The sequence below is a fragment of the Mobula hypostoma genome, chromosome 6 (assembly GCF_963921235.1).
Source record: "Mobula hypostoma chromosome 6, sMobHyp1.1, whole genome shotgun sequence".
NCBI classification, from domain to species: domain Eukaryota; kingdom Metazoa; phylum Chordata; class Chondrichthyes; order Myliobatiformes; family Myliobatidae; genus Mobula; species Mobula hypostoma.
In genome coordinates, this window is record NC_086102.1 from 90,883,196 (window position 1) to 90,900,022 (window position 16,827).

The 16,827-nt window shown below is 42.1% G+C and overlaps 1 protein-coding gene across 4 annotated transcripts in view; it reads right to left on the bottom strand.

Moving 5' to 3' along the window:
• dgkh (diacylglycerol kinase, eta) overlaps positions 1-16,827 on the bottom strand; it is a 502,553-nt gene that overhangs the window by 94,739 nt on the left and 390,987 nt on the right. For all 4 annotated transcript variants that reach the window (XM_063051189.1, XM_063051190.1, XM_063051191.1 and 1 more), the window contains 2 exons: positions 13,965-14,061; positions 3,146-3,253 (listed from right to left, as the gene is read on the bottom strand). In XM_063051189.1, the coding sequence (XP_062907259.1) occupies positions 3,146-3,253; positions 13,965-14,061 (205 nt within the window). The remainder of the gene's footprint in view (positions 1-3,145; positions 3,254-13,964; positions 14,062-16,827) is intronic.

A 16,827-nucleotide genomic window follows, 5' to 3' on the forward strand; every position in this document is an offset into this window, starting at 1 on the left:
AGTCCAGAGAGGTTGCTGAAGAGACATCAGATGCATTGGGCATGAACTTTCCAGAATCACTTGATTCTGGCATGGTCCTGGAGGACTGGAAGATTGTAAATGTCACTCTACTGTTCAAGAAAGGAGGAAGGCAAAAGAAAGGAAATCATAGGACAGATAACCTAACCTCAGTGGTTGAAAAAGTGTTTGAGTCTATTATTAAGGATGAGGTTTTGGGGTACCTGGAGACTAATGATAAAATGTCAAAGTCAGCATGATTCATCAAAAGTGCAAAGGGTCTTCACAGTCCTCATGCAAGGCTCCTAGAAAGTTAATTCACAGATTGAGTCTGTGGTAAAGAAGGCGAATGCAATGTTGGAATTTATTTCAAGAAGAGTAGAATATAAAAATAGGAAGATAATGCTGAAGCTTTATACGACACTAGTCAGGTCGCATTTACAGTATTGTCAACAGTTCTGGGCCCCATAGCTCAGAAAGGATGTACTATCATTGGAGAGAGTCCAGAGGAGGTTCACGAAGATGATTCTGGGAATGAAGGCGATAACATATGAGGAGTGCTTAGTAGCTTTGGGCCTGTACTCACAGGAATTTAGAAGAATGAGTGGGGATCTCATTGAAACCTACCGAATATTGAAAGAAATAATAATGTGGATGTGAAGAGGATGTTTCCTCTAGTGGAGGTATCCAGAACTAGAGGCCTCAAAATTGAGAGGCTAGAACAGAAGTAAGGTGGAATTTTTTTAGCCAGAGAGCAGTGAATCTGTGGAATGCTCTGCCACAGACTGCAGTGGAGGCCAAGTCTGTGGGCATATTTAAAACGGAATTTGATAGTTTCCTGATTGGTCAGGGCATCAAAGGATATGGCAAGAAGGCAGGTGTATGGGGTTGAATGGGATCTGGGATCAGCCATGATGGAATGGCGGAGGACAGACTCGATGGGCTGAATGGCCTAACTCTGCTCCTATGTCTTATGGTCTTATGATGATGGGGAGAGAGGAGCAGTTTTGCATCCTGACTAACTAAGGTCTGTTGATTAGGAAGTCCAACATCTCCTCTTCACTGACAATCAACACTGGTGCACTTAGCTCACTATGCTACCCTCTCTGTACCTATATTTGTGCGGATAGGCACAGTTCAAGCACCATCTATAAATGTGCCGACAACACAACTATGGTTGTCAGAATATCAGATGGTGATGAGGAGGCATACAAGAGTGAGACAGATCAGCTGGTTGAGTGGTGTCGCAGCAGTAATCTTGCATTTAACATCAGTAAGACCAAGGAATTGACTGCGGACTTCGGGAAGGGGAAGCTGAGGGAACACACAGCAGTGCTCATCAAGAGATTAGAAGTTTAAAAGGTGAGTAGTTTCAAGTTCCTGTCTGTTAACATCTCTGAGGATCTATCCTGGGCCCAACATATTGATGCAATTACAGTGGCACAACAGCGGCTATATTTTGTTAGGAGTTTGAGGAGATTTGTTAAGTCCCCAAAGACACTTGCAAATTTCTACAGATGTACCATGGAGAGCATTATGGAAGAGACACTGCACAGGAACAGAAAAAGCTGCAGAAAGTTGGAAACTCAGGCAGCTCCATCATGGGCACCAGCCTTCCCAGTATCCAAGACACCTTCAAAAGGCAATGTCTCTAAAAGGCGGCATCTATCATTAAGGATTCCGCCCCCCCACCCCCGATCACCTAGGACATGCCCTCTTTTTATCTCTTTTTATTACTGCCATCAAGGATCAGATTCAGAAACAGATTCTTTCCCTCTGTCATCAGATTTTTGAATGAACAATGAACCTCACTATTTCCCCATTTCCCCTCACTCTTTGCACTACTTAATTAATTTATATTATATAATTTATAGTTTTTGTACTATTATGTATTGCAAATCACTGTTGATGCAAAGCACCAAATTTCAGGGGGCATGCCAGTGATATTGAACCTGATTCTTATCCTGACCCAGTTACACAGTGGTGTATTTAGACAAAGGAATAGCTGTTTATTCGCTGAGGTCTGTGGGACAATAAAGCTGAGTACTGAACTGAACTCCAGAAACAGCATTCTGACAGTGTCTTTGTTTTCTATGGCCGGGTACATGACAGATTCTTTGGCATATATCACAGAGCGGTTCTGTAGGTAAGCAATGGAGTTTTTGATGACCAGTTGTTCAAAGCACTTCATGATGGTTGGCATCATTGCCACCAGGCGATAGTCAGTATAGAGTTATTTGGTACAGGGATGACGGTTGTTGATTTGAAGCATGTGGAGACAGCAGCCTAGATGAGTGAAGTGTTGAAGCTGCCCGTGAAGACATCAGTAAGTAGGTGTGCACACTCCCTGGGTACTCAATCTGGGATGTTTGTCTGGCCTGTCAGCCCTAAAGGGATTGACTCAGCAGAGACCTTCTCATATCTGCTGCTATTACAGACAGTGGCTGCTCACCTGGAAGGAGGGTAGTTTTCATGACTGGCATTGTGTTGCATTCCCTGAAAAACTGCTTTTCCTGGCATAGTCAGTAATGCCCTTGATGCCCAGCCATGTACGTTGCGAATCATTACTGCACAGGTGTTTCTGAATTTTTTCTGCGTAAATGGCGTCTTGATGTCTGAGATGAGGTTTCTCCTGACTGCACTGAGAGCTGCTCTGTCTCCAGACTTGAAGGCAACGTCCTAGGCTTTTAGTAGGAGTGCACCTCTGCGTTCAGCCAGGGCTTCTGGTTGGGCTGTGAGGTAACTATTCTTGAGATACTGATGTCATCTACACAATTTATGATTCTGAATTTCTGGAATGCAATTAGTTGGTGTATTTAATGATATGTAACTGTATAGGTTTTCTCTTTGAGTTGCTCATGAACTGATACATTGCAGTGGTTGCATTTAGAAACCTGACTGGCCTTATCACATGACTTGTCCAAAGTTCCAGGCTCCCAATACAGAGTGCAGTGCAAACCCCACACTCCCTAGAATGACCTCCAGCACTGTGGTTTTCAGTGCCTTTTTTTTATATAATACATGAAGCATTTAGACAATATTTTAATCAATGCTGCATACAGCTGACCTAGGACTAAATGGGGAGAGCACAAAAGGATCAATTATTTTGTTACTGAGAGAGGATCTGTCTCTTCCTCACTCCACTTACATCATCCTCTTTTGTTCCACCCCAGAAGTTCGTTCCTCCAGCATAGCTAGGGATGTTTAGTACAGCAATCCCTTGGAGACTGGGTAGAGGAATGTATTGTCCATCACACTGTAACATACAAAATAAATTAGTTATGAAAAATCATATTTGAACTGTCAAATGCATAGACCCAATTTTCATTCTATTCAAATTAAAGCTGAGAGGAGCCTGTAATAAAATGTTGCACAGGATGCTACGTACTGTATGTCTCACTCTGAAACTGGAGCAAACAATACTGAGATTACTGCAGCACAAAAGGACACAAAGAGATAGATATAATGTACAGATGCATTGGTGATAAAACAAGGCAGAATGAATGCATGCATAAAGAGGGCTAATGTAAATGAATTGGAAAAACGTGAAACTGGGTGATACGTGCACAAATCCTTAAAGGCAATGGAACAACTGTTAAATCTTTGTTATTACTATTAAAGTGTTGCATATAAAAGAACGAAGATTACTCTACAGCTTTGTACAGCACAAGTCAGTATCATCTTGAGTATAGAAGTCAATTCTGAGCACCCAGGAGGATATCAGGGAAGACGCAGAATTTGAATAGCAGCAGAGTTGAGGGATTTCACCTCTCATGGAGAATATTTAAGAAGTTAGGTTGTCCTTACAGTAGGTAGGGTTAAATAGAAATTCAGTCTTAGCTCCGGAAGAAGATGGTGCCAGTGAACAACGCGACTAAGGAAGACATCCTCCAGACAGTTCATGAAACTACTTCTTTCATATCTTAATTTTCTTTCAAATGTGGTTCTGCTACTGTTGGGGCCTGTAATCCATATTTTGGTGGTGCGTGTTTGGGCCGATTGAACAATCTGACTCTTTGCTGGCTCAGTGAGGGTTCCATGAGGTTTCAAATGACGGGTGCAAGTCCATGATTGATTCCATTTCTCGCCAATTAAAGCACTGAGGAAGATTGAAATCTTCGAGACAAGAGTGGAGGCAAGCAGGCATTCAGCCCCGCCTACCAACCTCTCACTTGCTGCTGCCGGAGGAAGGTGGCTCTGTGTGATGGTCTCTCTCTCTCTCTCTCTCGCAAATTTTAATCCACATGGTTTATGGGTTGGACTCTGTAATTCACATTATGATGTGCTTCTGGTTTCCGGTCACTCCTTTTTTGCAACTACAGATGTCCCCTGCTTTTCGAACGTTTGCTTTACGAAACCTCACTGTTATGAAAGACCTACATTAGTACCCTGTTTTCGCTTTCAGAAGGTGTTTTCACTGTTATGAAAAGAATTCAGTGCGCGATAAAAGATTCAGCGCGCAAAAAAAATCAGCGCGCGCCCTGAGCAGCCGCTCTCCCCGGATTCGGAACGGCATTGCTTTAACACGAGCCTGTGAGCAGTCATTTGCAAGATGAGTTCTATGGTGTCGGTAAAGCCTGAAAGAGCTCGTAAGGGTGTTACACTTAGCGTAAAACTAAACATAATTAAGCGTTTCGATTGTGGTGAACAAAGCAAGGACAAAGTCAGTTTGGCTTGTGGAAGCTGACGAACGTGATGTTGACAACAAACAACAACAGGAATTCTGCAGATGCTGGAAATTCAAGCAATTTTGAAGATGATATTGAAGAGGTTTTGGCATCCCATGACCAAGAACTGATAGATGAACAGCTAATGCAATTGGAAGAGGAAAGGATAACAATCAAAACCGAATGAGTAATGATAAAGTACGACTTTAATTTTGAAAGGATACGTAGGTTTAGGGAATATTTGCAAGATTCTTTGAGTCCTTACAAACAACTGTATGATAGAAAAATGCGCGAGGCTCAGCAGTCAAGCAAGCCTTCCACATCAGCCACAGCAGACGACGAACCTCGACCTTTGACATCGAGGCGGGCAGTCAGAGGAGAAGATGAGCTGCCTGCTCTAATGGAAATAGACAACAAGATGACACCCCAGTGTCCCACCACCCCAACACCCAGGCCGCGGATAGATACTGTACCGATTCGCGGAGAACGCAGCAGTAGCCAGGAAGCACACAGCACATCTTTAAGAAAAAAGCCGAAATAAACATGCTAATTAATTAGGTGCCGCCCCACACGTAATTAATCAGCATGCTTATTTTGGCTTTTTGCTTAAAGATGTGCTGGGTGCGTCCCGGCTACCGCTGGACCCCTGCATGCTTCACAGCAATGTAATCGGTTGGTGGCCCGGAGGGTGGGGCCACTGCACCACCCAACCTCCGATGACTCAGTCTGACACACCATCATCAGTGTGCTCGGCACTGTTTTCCCAATGCCGGTAAGTGATACTACACTGTACATACATTATTTCTACTTTATATCGGCTGTGTATTTTTACGTGTTATTTGGTATGATTTGGCAGCTTCATAGTTTAAAGATTACTAGAGAGCGCTTGCTCCGTGATTTTGCCAACAGCGCTTGCGTGAGATTTTCTGCCGACTGCGCTTGCGTGAGATTTTCGCTACGGAGATCTGTGCCCGGTAATGATTGTGGAAAAGCATTTCTACTTTGTATAGGTTGTGTATTTATCATATCATTCCTGCTTTTACTATATGTTACTGTTATTTTAGGTTTTAATTGTTTATTTGGCATGATTTGGTAGGTTATTTTTGGGTCTGCGAACGCTCAAAATTTTCCCATATAAATAAATGGTAATTGCTTCTTCGCTTTACAACATTTCAGCTAATGAACCGTTTCATAGGAACGCTCTACCTTCAGATGGTGGGGGAAACCTGTACAAGGGGTGATTGATAAGTATGTGGCCTACAGTAGAAGGAGTCAATTCACATTTATTTTTCAACATAGTCCCCTCTACATTTACACACTTAGTCCGGCGGTCGTGGAGCATACGGATCTTGGACCTCCAGAAAGTGCCCACAGCAGGGGTAATTGATAAGTTCGTGGTCTAAGGTAGAAGGAGAAGTGTTATACAGCTCTCATTACATGCACATGCAGTTCAACTCTTTGAGTGCTTTTTCAGAAAGCTTGAGGTTAATAACTCATCGGGGTGATTGATAAGTTTGTGGCCTAAGGTAGAAGGAGATGAGTTATTAACTTCAAACTTTCTGCATAATCACTCAAAGAGTTGAACTGTACGTGCATGTAACGAGAGCTGTATAACTCATCTCCTTCTACCTTAGGCCACAAACTTATCAATCACCCCTGCTGTGGGCACTTTCTGGAGGTCCAAGATCCGTATGCTCCACGACCGCCGGACTAAGTGTGTAAATGTAGAGGGGACTATGTTGAAAAATAAATGTGCTAGGTTTTCTAAAATTGACTCCTTCTACCGGAGGCCACTAACTTATCAATCACCCCTCGTACTTTGATCTGGCAGCCTGTAGATAACAAACTGAGCTGGACTCTTTCCATTTTGTGTTTTACATTCTGTGCTTTTCACTTGTTTTTTTGCATGCGAGAGGGTTGAGTATTGATGTTCAGGGTTTTCTTTGTTTCACGGCTGTCTGCGGGGAAGGCAAATCTCAGGGTTGTGTACTGCATATATACTTTGATAATGAATGTACTTTGAACAGCGATGTTTAATAATGAACCATTCAGATCAGTGAAATTGATCCTAGTAAAGTTAGCAACATGAAACAGATCATAGGAAAAGATTGGGGGTGATCTTGAGTAAGGGGGTGCAATGTCAGGCAAGAATTGGACAGCAGGACCAATGTGCAGATGGACGGGCCTAATGAGTTGGAAAAAGTGATTGGAGCTGTAATTTGAATCTGTACACACAAGAGACTGCAAATGCTGGAATCTGAAGCAAGATACAATCTGCTAGAGGAACTCAGCAGTGTACCTCGGGGGGGGGGGCGGGTGGAAGGAGTTGCCAATGTTTTGAGTCGAAATCCTGCCTCAGGACTGAGAGCGAGTAAGAAAGACAGCCAGGATAAAGTGAAGAAGGGGAGCTGTGATAAAGGATTCTGAAGAGTTTCGTGGACTGAGGAGTGTAAGATTCAGGCAGGGGAGTGGAGTTGTATTTGTTTTTATCATTTGTTATTACAGGGTGTCTGTACATTCTGTTGTCCAAGGCTGATCTTCAAGTGAAACAACGTATTACACACTGCCTCTATTTAAACTGCGTTTCAGAGATGCGTTTTGCATTTCAGTCAGTTATGGGGTGAAAATATTTTATCCTCCTTTCTGCTTGCTTCTTGTGTTATGCTGTTTCAGCTCTTTGTCTCACTAATAAGGTGCTTAAATCAAAATTCACAGCACTTATCACAACCTCAAAAATTTCAGATGAAAAGCTTAAAATCAAAAAAATTGTTCCCAAAATCACTTGGATACACGCTCCAGTATTCTCTTAAGTTTAGTGATATCTTTTCTGTGAATGAGTGAGTGTGGGTGCACTCCAAAAGAGGCTAATGTGATTACAAGTGCAATAAAAATTAGACCAATTTTCTAATTAAAAACCAGCAGCGCTGCTTGAAATTTAATGAATTAGGAAACTTCATCAATTCTCAAACAGCTGAAGCTGAATTCCTCAATATGCTTGGTAATTCTAACTATAATTATAAGCAGAATATTGAATCAGAAAGTAGTCAGAATATTGAAGGTCCAACTAGACCAGTACTTGTCTGGTTTAAAGGTGACCCTGATTCCATATTATGATTGACATAAGCATGGGCAAAAGATATTTGCCAGTTTTGGCAGCAGAGTCATTCCACTGGAAGTCAAGGAACAGTGAAACATTACTTAAATTCTCCTCTTCAGAAATTCACTACTGGTGTAAGCAGCATCCATCATCAAAGATCATCACCACCCAAGCCATGCTCTTTTCTCGCTGTTAACATCAGATAGAAGATACGGACACACACAACATGCTGGAGGAACTCAACAGGTTGGGCAGCATCCGTGGAAACGTTGACTGATCGTTTTCACGGATGCTGCCCGACCTGCTGAGTTCCTCCAGCGTGTTGTGAATGTTGCTTTGACCCCAGCATCTGCAGAGTATTTTGTGTTTAGATAGAAGATACGGGTGCCTCAGGACTCACACCACCAGGTTCAAGACCGTTACTATCCCTCAACCATCAGGCTCTTGAACAAAGGAGGATAGCTCCACTCATCTATTAAGATGTTCCGGCAACCAAAGATCTCACTTTAAGGACACTATCCTGTTATTTCATGCTCTTATTATTTATTGCTACTTATTTACATTTGCATTTGCAGAGTTTGTTGTCTTCTATGTTCTTGCTCCTTCATTGATCCTGTTTACAGTTACTGTTCTATAGGTTTGTAGAGTATGCCCACAGAAAAAGAATCTCAGGGTTGTAAGTGGTGACAGATATGTACTCTAACAAATTTTACTTTCAACTTTGAAGTACTTGCACTGAACTGTATTACTTCAAATGACAATGGTGTTTAGGCAGAATGTGAATTCCATCCTAAAAGGGCTTTGCCTTCTCGAATAATTTACTACCTTAGTACTTGGAAGAGAACTGTGTTCATTCATCCATGACTTTTCATAATGAAAAGTTCTGCCCACGTCTTCAGAGTTCACTGAAGACACTCAAGTCAGTAGCTAAATATTCCACAAATAATTACCTGCAACAACAAACAAAATGCTGGAGGATCACAGCAGGTCAACCAGCATCTGTGGGGGGAAATGGACAGTCAATGTTTTGGGTCATGACTCTTTGCTCTCTTTTCCGGGCACCAAAAGATGAGAAGTGAAACCCCAATTTAACACCAGCATTCTCTGACAATCCTGAGTCAGACTGCACTGATGGCAATTTAACAGTTCTGCAGGAATCCTACAGTCGAGTTGCAGTGCATGGATCAGTGCATTCCACACCTCTGCACCTGTGCAGTACAGCGCAGAGACGGAGGATGCATGCAGGTCAGATGCAAACTCATTTTAACCTTTAACTCTGTTCCTGCACTCAGTTCTGCAACATAATGGGTGAGGAAGCTGGATAATCTTGTAGCTGCTCCTTTCCTTTCAACCAGTTGACACATGTAGCTGTTGCCTAGCAACTGGGGACAAGCGATTAATTCAACCATGGAGTTGTTAACTTTCACTGAAAAGGTAAAAGTGTTTTTTATAATTTTATTTTAATTAATATCAATAGATTAATATTGCATAGAAACAGACCCTTCAAGTCCATCACATCTGCAGCAACCATTAGCCACTTACATTAATCTTACACTGTTTTAGTTTTAGCTTTGAGCATCAGCAGGTTTATTTGCTTCCAATTTTACCCTCCTCATATTTCCATAAACTCCACCTGGATTCCATCATTCACTAGCACACCTATGGATTTATAACCACCAATTATCCTACCAAACCACATGTGGCAGGAAAGCAGCAGGAGGCAGGCAGAGGGTATGGAAACAAGGGCTTTGGTGTGTCGAGGGCAGCTGATGAAAGATCAACAGTGTTTGGAGTGGATGCTCAATGTGAGAGCTCCCCCTCCTGTTAACACTGGAAATTACACCTTGGCTCTCCAGAACATCACCTGCTCCTGTTGTGGAGATGTGAGGATGCAAGGATGACTCACGACTGCCTGTGCCTTGAATTTCACAAGTAGTGTGGCTTGGCCTGGAAATGGTTGCAAGGGCAATTTAGTCTGGGTTAAATTGATTTTCAGTTGCATACAGGTGTTCCCCGCTTTTCAAACGTTCGCTTTACGAAACCTCACTGTTATGAAAGACCTACATTAGTTCCCTGTTTTCGCTAACAGAAGGCGTTTTCACTGTTACGAAAAAAGGCAGCGCGCGAAGAAAACAGCGCACAATAAAAGACAGCGCGCGCCCCGAGCAGCCACTCCGCCCCTGGATTCGGAATGGCATTCTAGCCGGCATTGCTTAAACACGTGCCTGTGAGCATCCATTTGCAAGATGAGCTCTAAGGTATCGGAAAAGCCTAAAAGAGCTCGTAAGGGTGTTACACTTAGCGTAAAACTAGACATAATTAAGCGTTTCGATCGTGGTGAACGAAGCAAGGACAAAGTGAGTTTGGCTTGTGGACGTTGACAAAGATGATGTTGAAGAGGTTTTGGCATCCCATGACCAAGAACTGATAGATGAAGAGCTGATGCAATTGGAAGAGGAAAGGATAACAATCGAAACCGAATGCAATAGTGAATGGACCGAAAGTGAAGTTGTCCAGGAACTGAACGTGAAGCAACTGCATGAGATTTTTGCTGCAATGATAAAGTACGACTTTAATTTTGAAAAGGTATATCGGTTTAGGGGATATTTGCAAGATGGTTTGAATGTTTACAAAGAACTGTATGATAGAAAAATGCGCGAGGCTCAGCAGTCGAGCAAGCCTTCCACATCAGCCACAGCAGATGACAAACCTCGACCTTCGACATCGAGGCAGGCAGACATAGAAGAAGATGACCTGCCTGCCTGATGGAAACAGACGATGATGAGATGACACCCCAGTGTCCCACCACCCCAACCCCTGGGCCGCAGACCGATATATTGCTGTGGAGAATGCAGTGGTAGCTGGAATGCACCCAGCACATCTTTAAGAAAAAAGCCCAAATAAACAAGCTAATTAATTAGGTGCCGCCTGGCACGTAATTAATTAGCTTGTTTATTTGGGCTTTTTTCTTAAAGATGTGCTGGGTGTGTCCTGGCTACCGCTGGACCCCTGCATGCTTCACAGATCGGTATCGGTCACTGCCCGGAGGGTGGGGGCCACTGCACCACCCCAACCTCCAACGACTCAGCCTAACACACCATCATCAGTGTGCTCGGCGCTGTCCCAATTCCGGTAAGTGATACTACACTGTACATACATTATTTCTACTTTATATCGGCTGTGTATTTTTACGTGTTATTTGGTATGATTTGGCAGCTTCATAGCTTAAAGGTTACTGGAGAGAGTGTTTCTGCCAAGAGTGCTTGCGTGAGATTTTTGCTATGGAGAACAGTGCGGCAATGATTGTAGAGAAGTATTTCTACTTTATATAGGCTGTGTATTTATCACATCATTCCTGCTTTTACTATATGTTACTGTTATTTTAGGTTTTATGTGTTATTTGGCATGATTTGGTAGGCTATTTTTGGGTCTGCGAATGCTCACAAATTTTTCCCATAAAAATAAATGGTAATTGCTTCTTCACTTTACGATATTACAACTTACGAACAATTTCATAGGAACGCTCTTCCTTCGGATGGTGGGGGAAACCTGTATTGCCAAGAGCAGGGTAATATATTAGAAGTTTTAGGCAGGGTCCTCTACAAATAAGTTCAGGTGATCATCTATATAAGTTTTGATGTGTTGAAGAAGATAGGGAGAAATAACATCCCATTGATCTTCCACCTGCTTTCCTTAACACCCCTGATTTCTACCTCTATCCTATGTTTTTGCACTCCTCACTTCAAAATATGTTAATTTATGCAAAGATATGCTAACCTGATACAGAGCTCCTGATCCACAACCATGTCCCAGAGAACTTTGACTACTCCAGGAGAGTGTGGCACGTGGCCAAGTGGTTAGGGCTTTGAACTGGCGATCTGAAGATCATGGGTTGGATCCTCGGCCAAGGCAGTGCGTGTGTCCTTGAGCAAGGCACTTAATCACACAATGCTTCAGTCGACCCAGCTGGGAATGGGTACTGGCAAAAATGCTGGGGATTAACCTGGAGATAGACTGGCGTCCTATCTGGGGGGGCGGGGGGGGAGTCTCGTACTCTCAGTTGCTTCACACCACGGAAACTGGCATAAGCACCAGCCTGATGGGCCAGAAGGCTTGCGGCAGACTTTAAAAAAAAATAATACTCCAGGAGGATACCTGGTGGTTTGGGGCAGGCTAGGATGGGATGGAGAGATGATGGGTAGACATGGATCCTAATGCACATACACAGTTCAACAGAGGAACAGGTGCCTTGGCCCACCATGTCTGTGTTGACCATGATGCCAACCTAAACTATTCTGCTCTGCCTGGACATGGTTTGTATCCTTCATGTGTCTCTCTAAATGCCTCTGATTCTTAGCTATTGTATCTGCTTCCACCACCTCCACTGGCTGTTTATTCCAGGCACCTACCCTCACTTTCTATGTAAAAAACCCGTCTCATTAATCTTCTTTGAACCTTCATCCTCTCCTATTAAATCACATTAATGTCACGTTTCTATCCTGGGAAACAGATTCTGACTACCTGCCCTGTCTTTACCTCCTCAGACTCTGACACACCAGAAGAAACGATACAAGTCTGTGTAACCTCCTCTTGCAGCTAATCCAGGGCCACTCTCTCCAAAGCCTCCATCTCCTTCCACTGACCAGAACTGTACACAATGCTCCTAACGTGATATTCAAAGTTTTATATAGCTGCAATACGACTGCCCAGGTTTTATACTCAACACCCCACTGATAAAGGTTTAAGACCTTAACACATAGGAGCAGAATTAGCCATTTGGCTTATCAAGTCTGCTTCACCATTCCGTCATGGCTGATTTATTATCTCTCTCAACTCCATTCTCTTGCATTCTCCTCATATCTGTGAAAGCCTGACTAATCAAGAACATATAAACCTCCGATTTAAATATACTCAATGACTTGGCTTCCACAGCCACCTGTGACAATAAATCCCACAGATTCATTGCCCTCTAGCTGAAGAAATTTCTCCTCATCTGTGTTCTAAATGTACATCCCACTATTCTGATGTTGTGCCCTCTGATCCTAGACTGACCCACTCTGGGAAACACCCTCCACTCTATTCAGATCTTTCAATATTCGAGGTGTCTCAATGAGATCCGCCCCCATTCTTTTCAACTCAAAGCAAGTACAGACCCAGAGCTATCAACCACTCCTCACACATTAACTCTTTCATTCCCGGAATCATTGTCGTTGACCTCCTCTGGACTCTCTCCAATGACAGTGCATCTTTTCTTAGATAAGGAGCACAAAACTACTCTCAATACTTCAAGTGCGGTCTGACCAACGTCTTATAAAGCCTCAATATTTACATCCTTGCTTTTATATTATAGTCTTCTCAAAATGAATGCTAACATTGCATTTGCCTTCCTTACCACCAACTCAATCTACATGTTAACCGTTAGGGAATCGTGCACAAGGACTCCCAAGTCCCTTTGTACCTCTGGTCTTTGAATTTTCTCCCCATTTACAAAATAGTGTACACCTTTATTCCTTCTACCAAAGTGCATGACCATACACTTTCCTACACTATCTTCCATCTGCCATTTCTTTGCCCTTTCTTCTAGTTTGTCTTTACCATCATATCTACTTGTGTTGTGACTTTCAGGGAGCTCTCATACTTGAACAGTTATCTACAGGGCTCTTCAACTGTTTCTGCCCATCAAAACAATGGTAAATGAACAAAAAGTGCTTTTCATGGATGAGAGGACCAGAATGAACAGTTGCCACCTAACTGCAGACTATCACCGAGTAGAGACAATACATCTGTGTGGGATAAATGCAGACTTATTATTGTGAACACTGCACTGATATCTTCAATGCTATTCTGAAGGAGCAGCTTCTCAAATTTATAATGGTGACCTCAGGAGCTAAACCTGAAGCCTAAGGATCTAAAAACAAATGAAAATGAAGGTAAAAGTACTTGCTTAATTCCAAAGACTGAAGCATAAATGTGTTGTAACATACCATAAATAATATCACAATGTAATTCTAAACAATTCCCAATATTGTGAGAACTGTTTGGTTATGAATTCGCACCCTGACACCCAGATACGTCTGGGTGATATTGGCACCCAGATAAGTCAAACACTCCGATTATTAAATACAATGCATGACACCTTAATGCGATTGTCTCACTTATCTTGACTGAGAAATTCAACATTGTGGAAAACACTAAAGCATTACCTCAAGTTGCACCTTTTGTTCTAAGTTCTTATAGGTTCGCTGGAGTAATTCCTTGGTGCCAAGGACACCATACCACATCATATTCTTCGTCCGGCTTCTGAATGAAACACAATGAGAAAACAGTAAGAAAGCCATGGATTTATTTCAGTAATGCTTCCTACTTTATCTTTATGTCACTTATAAAACAAAATGCACTCTTCCACTGAATAGCAACTGAATTCAAGTCAAAATAAAAACTGATTCCTCTGGATGAAGACATCATTAGCCATCATTTCTGCCAGCATCACAGAGAGAAGACAATTCAATGATCTTCAAAGATCTGCAGGTCTCTCTGTTTCTCTCTTCACAGATGCTGAGCATTTCTGGCATTTGCTGTTTCTTTTTCATATTTCCTCAGAGATTATTTTGGTTTCAATTTCAGAACATTTTGCCTTTTACAAATTCTTCGGTTTTGGTATTCACCCTGATTTCAAACTGATGTTTTCAGGAAAACACCACAGTACTAAGATGGTGTATCTCTCTCTGCACCAGTTTGTAAGCCCATTCCCTATGCTGAGACACACTAAATGTAAGCATGGCAGGAAAGAGCAAGCTCCCGTACCCTTAAGCCAAATTTGTTTGCTTAACAAAGAGTGGGAGGGGGAGAGTTTCTTAAATGCATCTATTTTAATGCTAGGAGCATTGTAAGAAAGGTGGATGAGCTTAGAGCATGGATTGATACCTGGAAATATGATGTTGCAGCTATTAGTGAAAAGTGGTTGCAGGAGGGGTGTGATTGGCAACTAAATATTCCAGGATAGAATAGGAGGGGCAAGAGGGGGAGGTGTTGCATTGCTTGTCAGAGAAAATATTACAGCGGTGCTCTGGCAGGATAGATTAGTGGACTCGTCTAGGGAGGCTATTTGGGTGGAATTGAGGAGTAGGAAAGGTGTTGTGACGCTTATAGGGTTGTATTATAGACCACCTAATGGGGACCGAGAACTGGAGGAACAAATTTGTAGGAGATAGCAGATATTTGTAGTCAGCACAAGGTCGTGATTGTGGGAGACTTTAATTTTCCACACATTGACTGGGAAGCCCATTCTGTAAAAGGGCTGGATGGTTTGGAGTTTGTAAAATGTGTGCAAAATAGTTTTTTGAAGCAATACATAGAGGTACCAACTAGAGAAGGGGCAGTGTTGGATCTCCTGTTAGGGAATGAGATAGGGCAGGTGACGGAGGTATTTGTTGGGGAGCACTTCGGGTCCAGTATCACAATACAATTAGTTTCAGTGTAATTATGGAGAAGGATAGGACTGGACCTAGGATTGAGATTTTTGATTGGAGAAAGGCTAACTTTGAGGAGATGCAAAAGGATTTAGAAGGAGTGGATTGGAAAAATTTGTTTTATGGGAAGGGTGTAATAGAGAAATGGAGGTCATTTAAAGGTGAAATTTTGAGGGTTCAGAATCTTTATGTTCCTGTTAGGTTGAAAGGAAAGGTTAAAAGTTTGAGAGAGCCATGGTTTTCAAGAGATATTAGAAACTTGGTTCAGAAAAAGAGAGATCTTCAATAAATATAGGCAGCTTGGAGTTAATGAGGTACTCGAGGAATATAAAGAATGTAAAAAGAATCTTAAGAAAGAAATTAGAAAAGCAAAAAGAAGATACGAGGCTGCTTTGGCAAGTAAGGTGAAAATAAATCCAAAGGGTTTCTACAGTTATGTTAGTGGCAAAAGGACAGTGAGGGATAAAATTGGTCCCTTGGAGAATCAGAGTGGATGGCTATGTGCGGAGCCAAAAGAGATGGGGGAGATTTTGAACAATTTCTTTTCTTCAGTATTTACTAAGGAGAAGGATATTGAATTGTGTAAGGTAAGGGAAACAAGTAGGGCAGTTATGAAAAGTATGACAATTAAAGAAGAGGAAGTACTGACACTTCTAAGGAATATAAAAGTGGATAAGTCTCCGGGTCCAGAAAAGATATTCCCTAGGACTTGGAGGGAAGTTAGTGTAGAAATAACAGGAGCTCTGACAGAAATATTTCAAATGTCATTAGAAATGGGAATGGTGCCAGAGGATTGGCGTATTGCTCATGTGGTTCCATTGTTTAAAAAGAGTAAACCTGGCAATTATCGGCCTGTGAATTTGATGTCAGTGGTGGGTAAATTGATGGAAAGTATTCTTAGAGATGGTATATATAATTTTCTGGATAGACAGGGTCTGATTAGGAACAGTCAACATGGATTTGTGCGTGGAAGGTCATGTTTGACAAATCTTATTGAATTTTTTGATGAGGTTACTAAGAAAGTTGACGAGGGTAAAACGGTGGATGTTGTCTATATGGACTTCAGTATGACCTTTGACAAGGTTCCACATGGAAGGTTAGTTAGGAAGGTTCAATTGTTAGGTATTAATATGGAAGTAGTAAAATGGATTCAGCAGTGGCTAGATGGGAGACGACAGAGAGTAGTGGTGGATAACTGTGTGTCAGATTGGAGGACGATGTGTAGCGGTGTGCCTCAGGGATCTGTACTGGGTCCAATGTTGTTTGTCATATATATTAATGATCTGGATGATAGGGTAGATTGGTAAATTGGATTAGTAAGTATGCAGATGATACTAAGATAGGTGATGTTGTGGATGATGAGGTAGGTTTTCAAAACATGCACATTTTGCTACATTTTGGTAGAGCTAATCAAAATAGGACATACATGGTAAATGGTAGGGCATTAAAGAATGCTTTAGAACAGAGGGATCTAGAAATAATGGTGCATAGTTCCCTGAAGATGGAATCTCATGTGGATAGGGTGGTGAAGAAAGCTTTTGGTTTGCTGGCCTTTATTAATCACAGCATTGAGTATAGGAGTTGAGATGTAATGTTG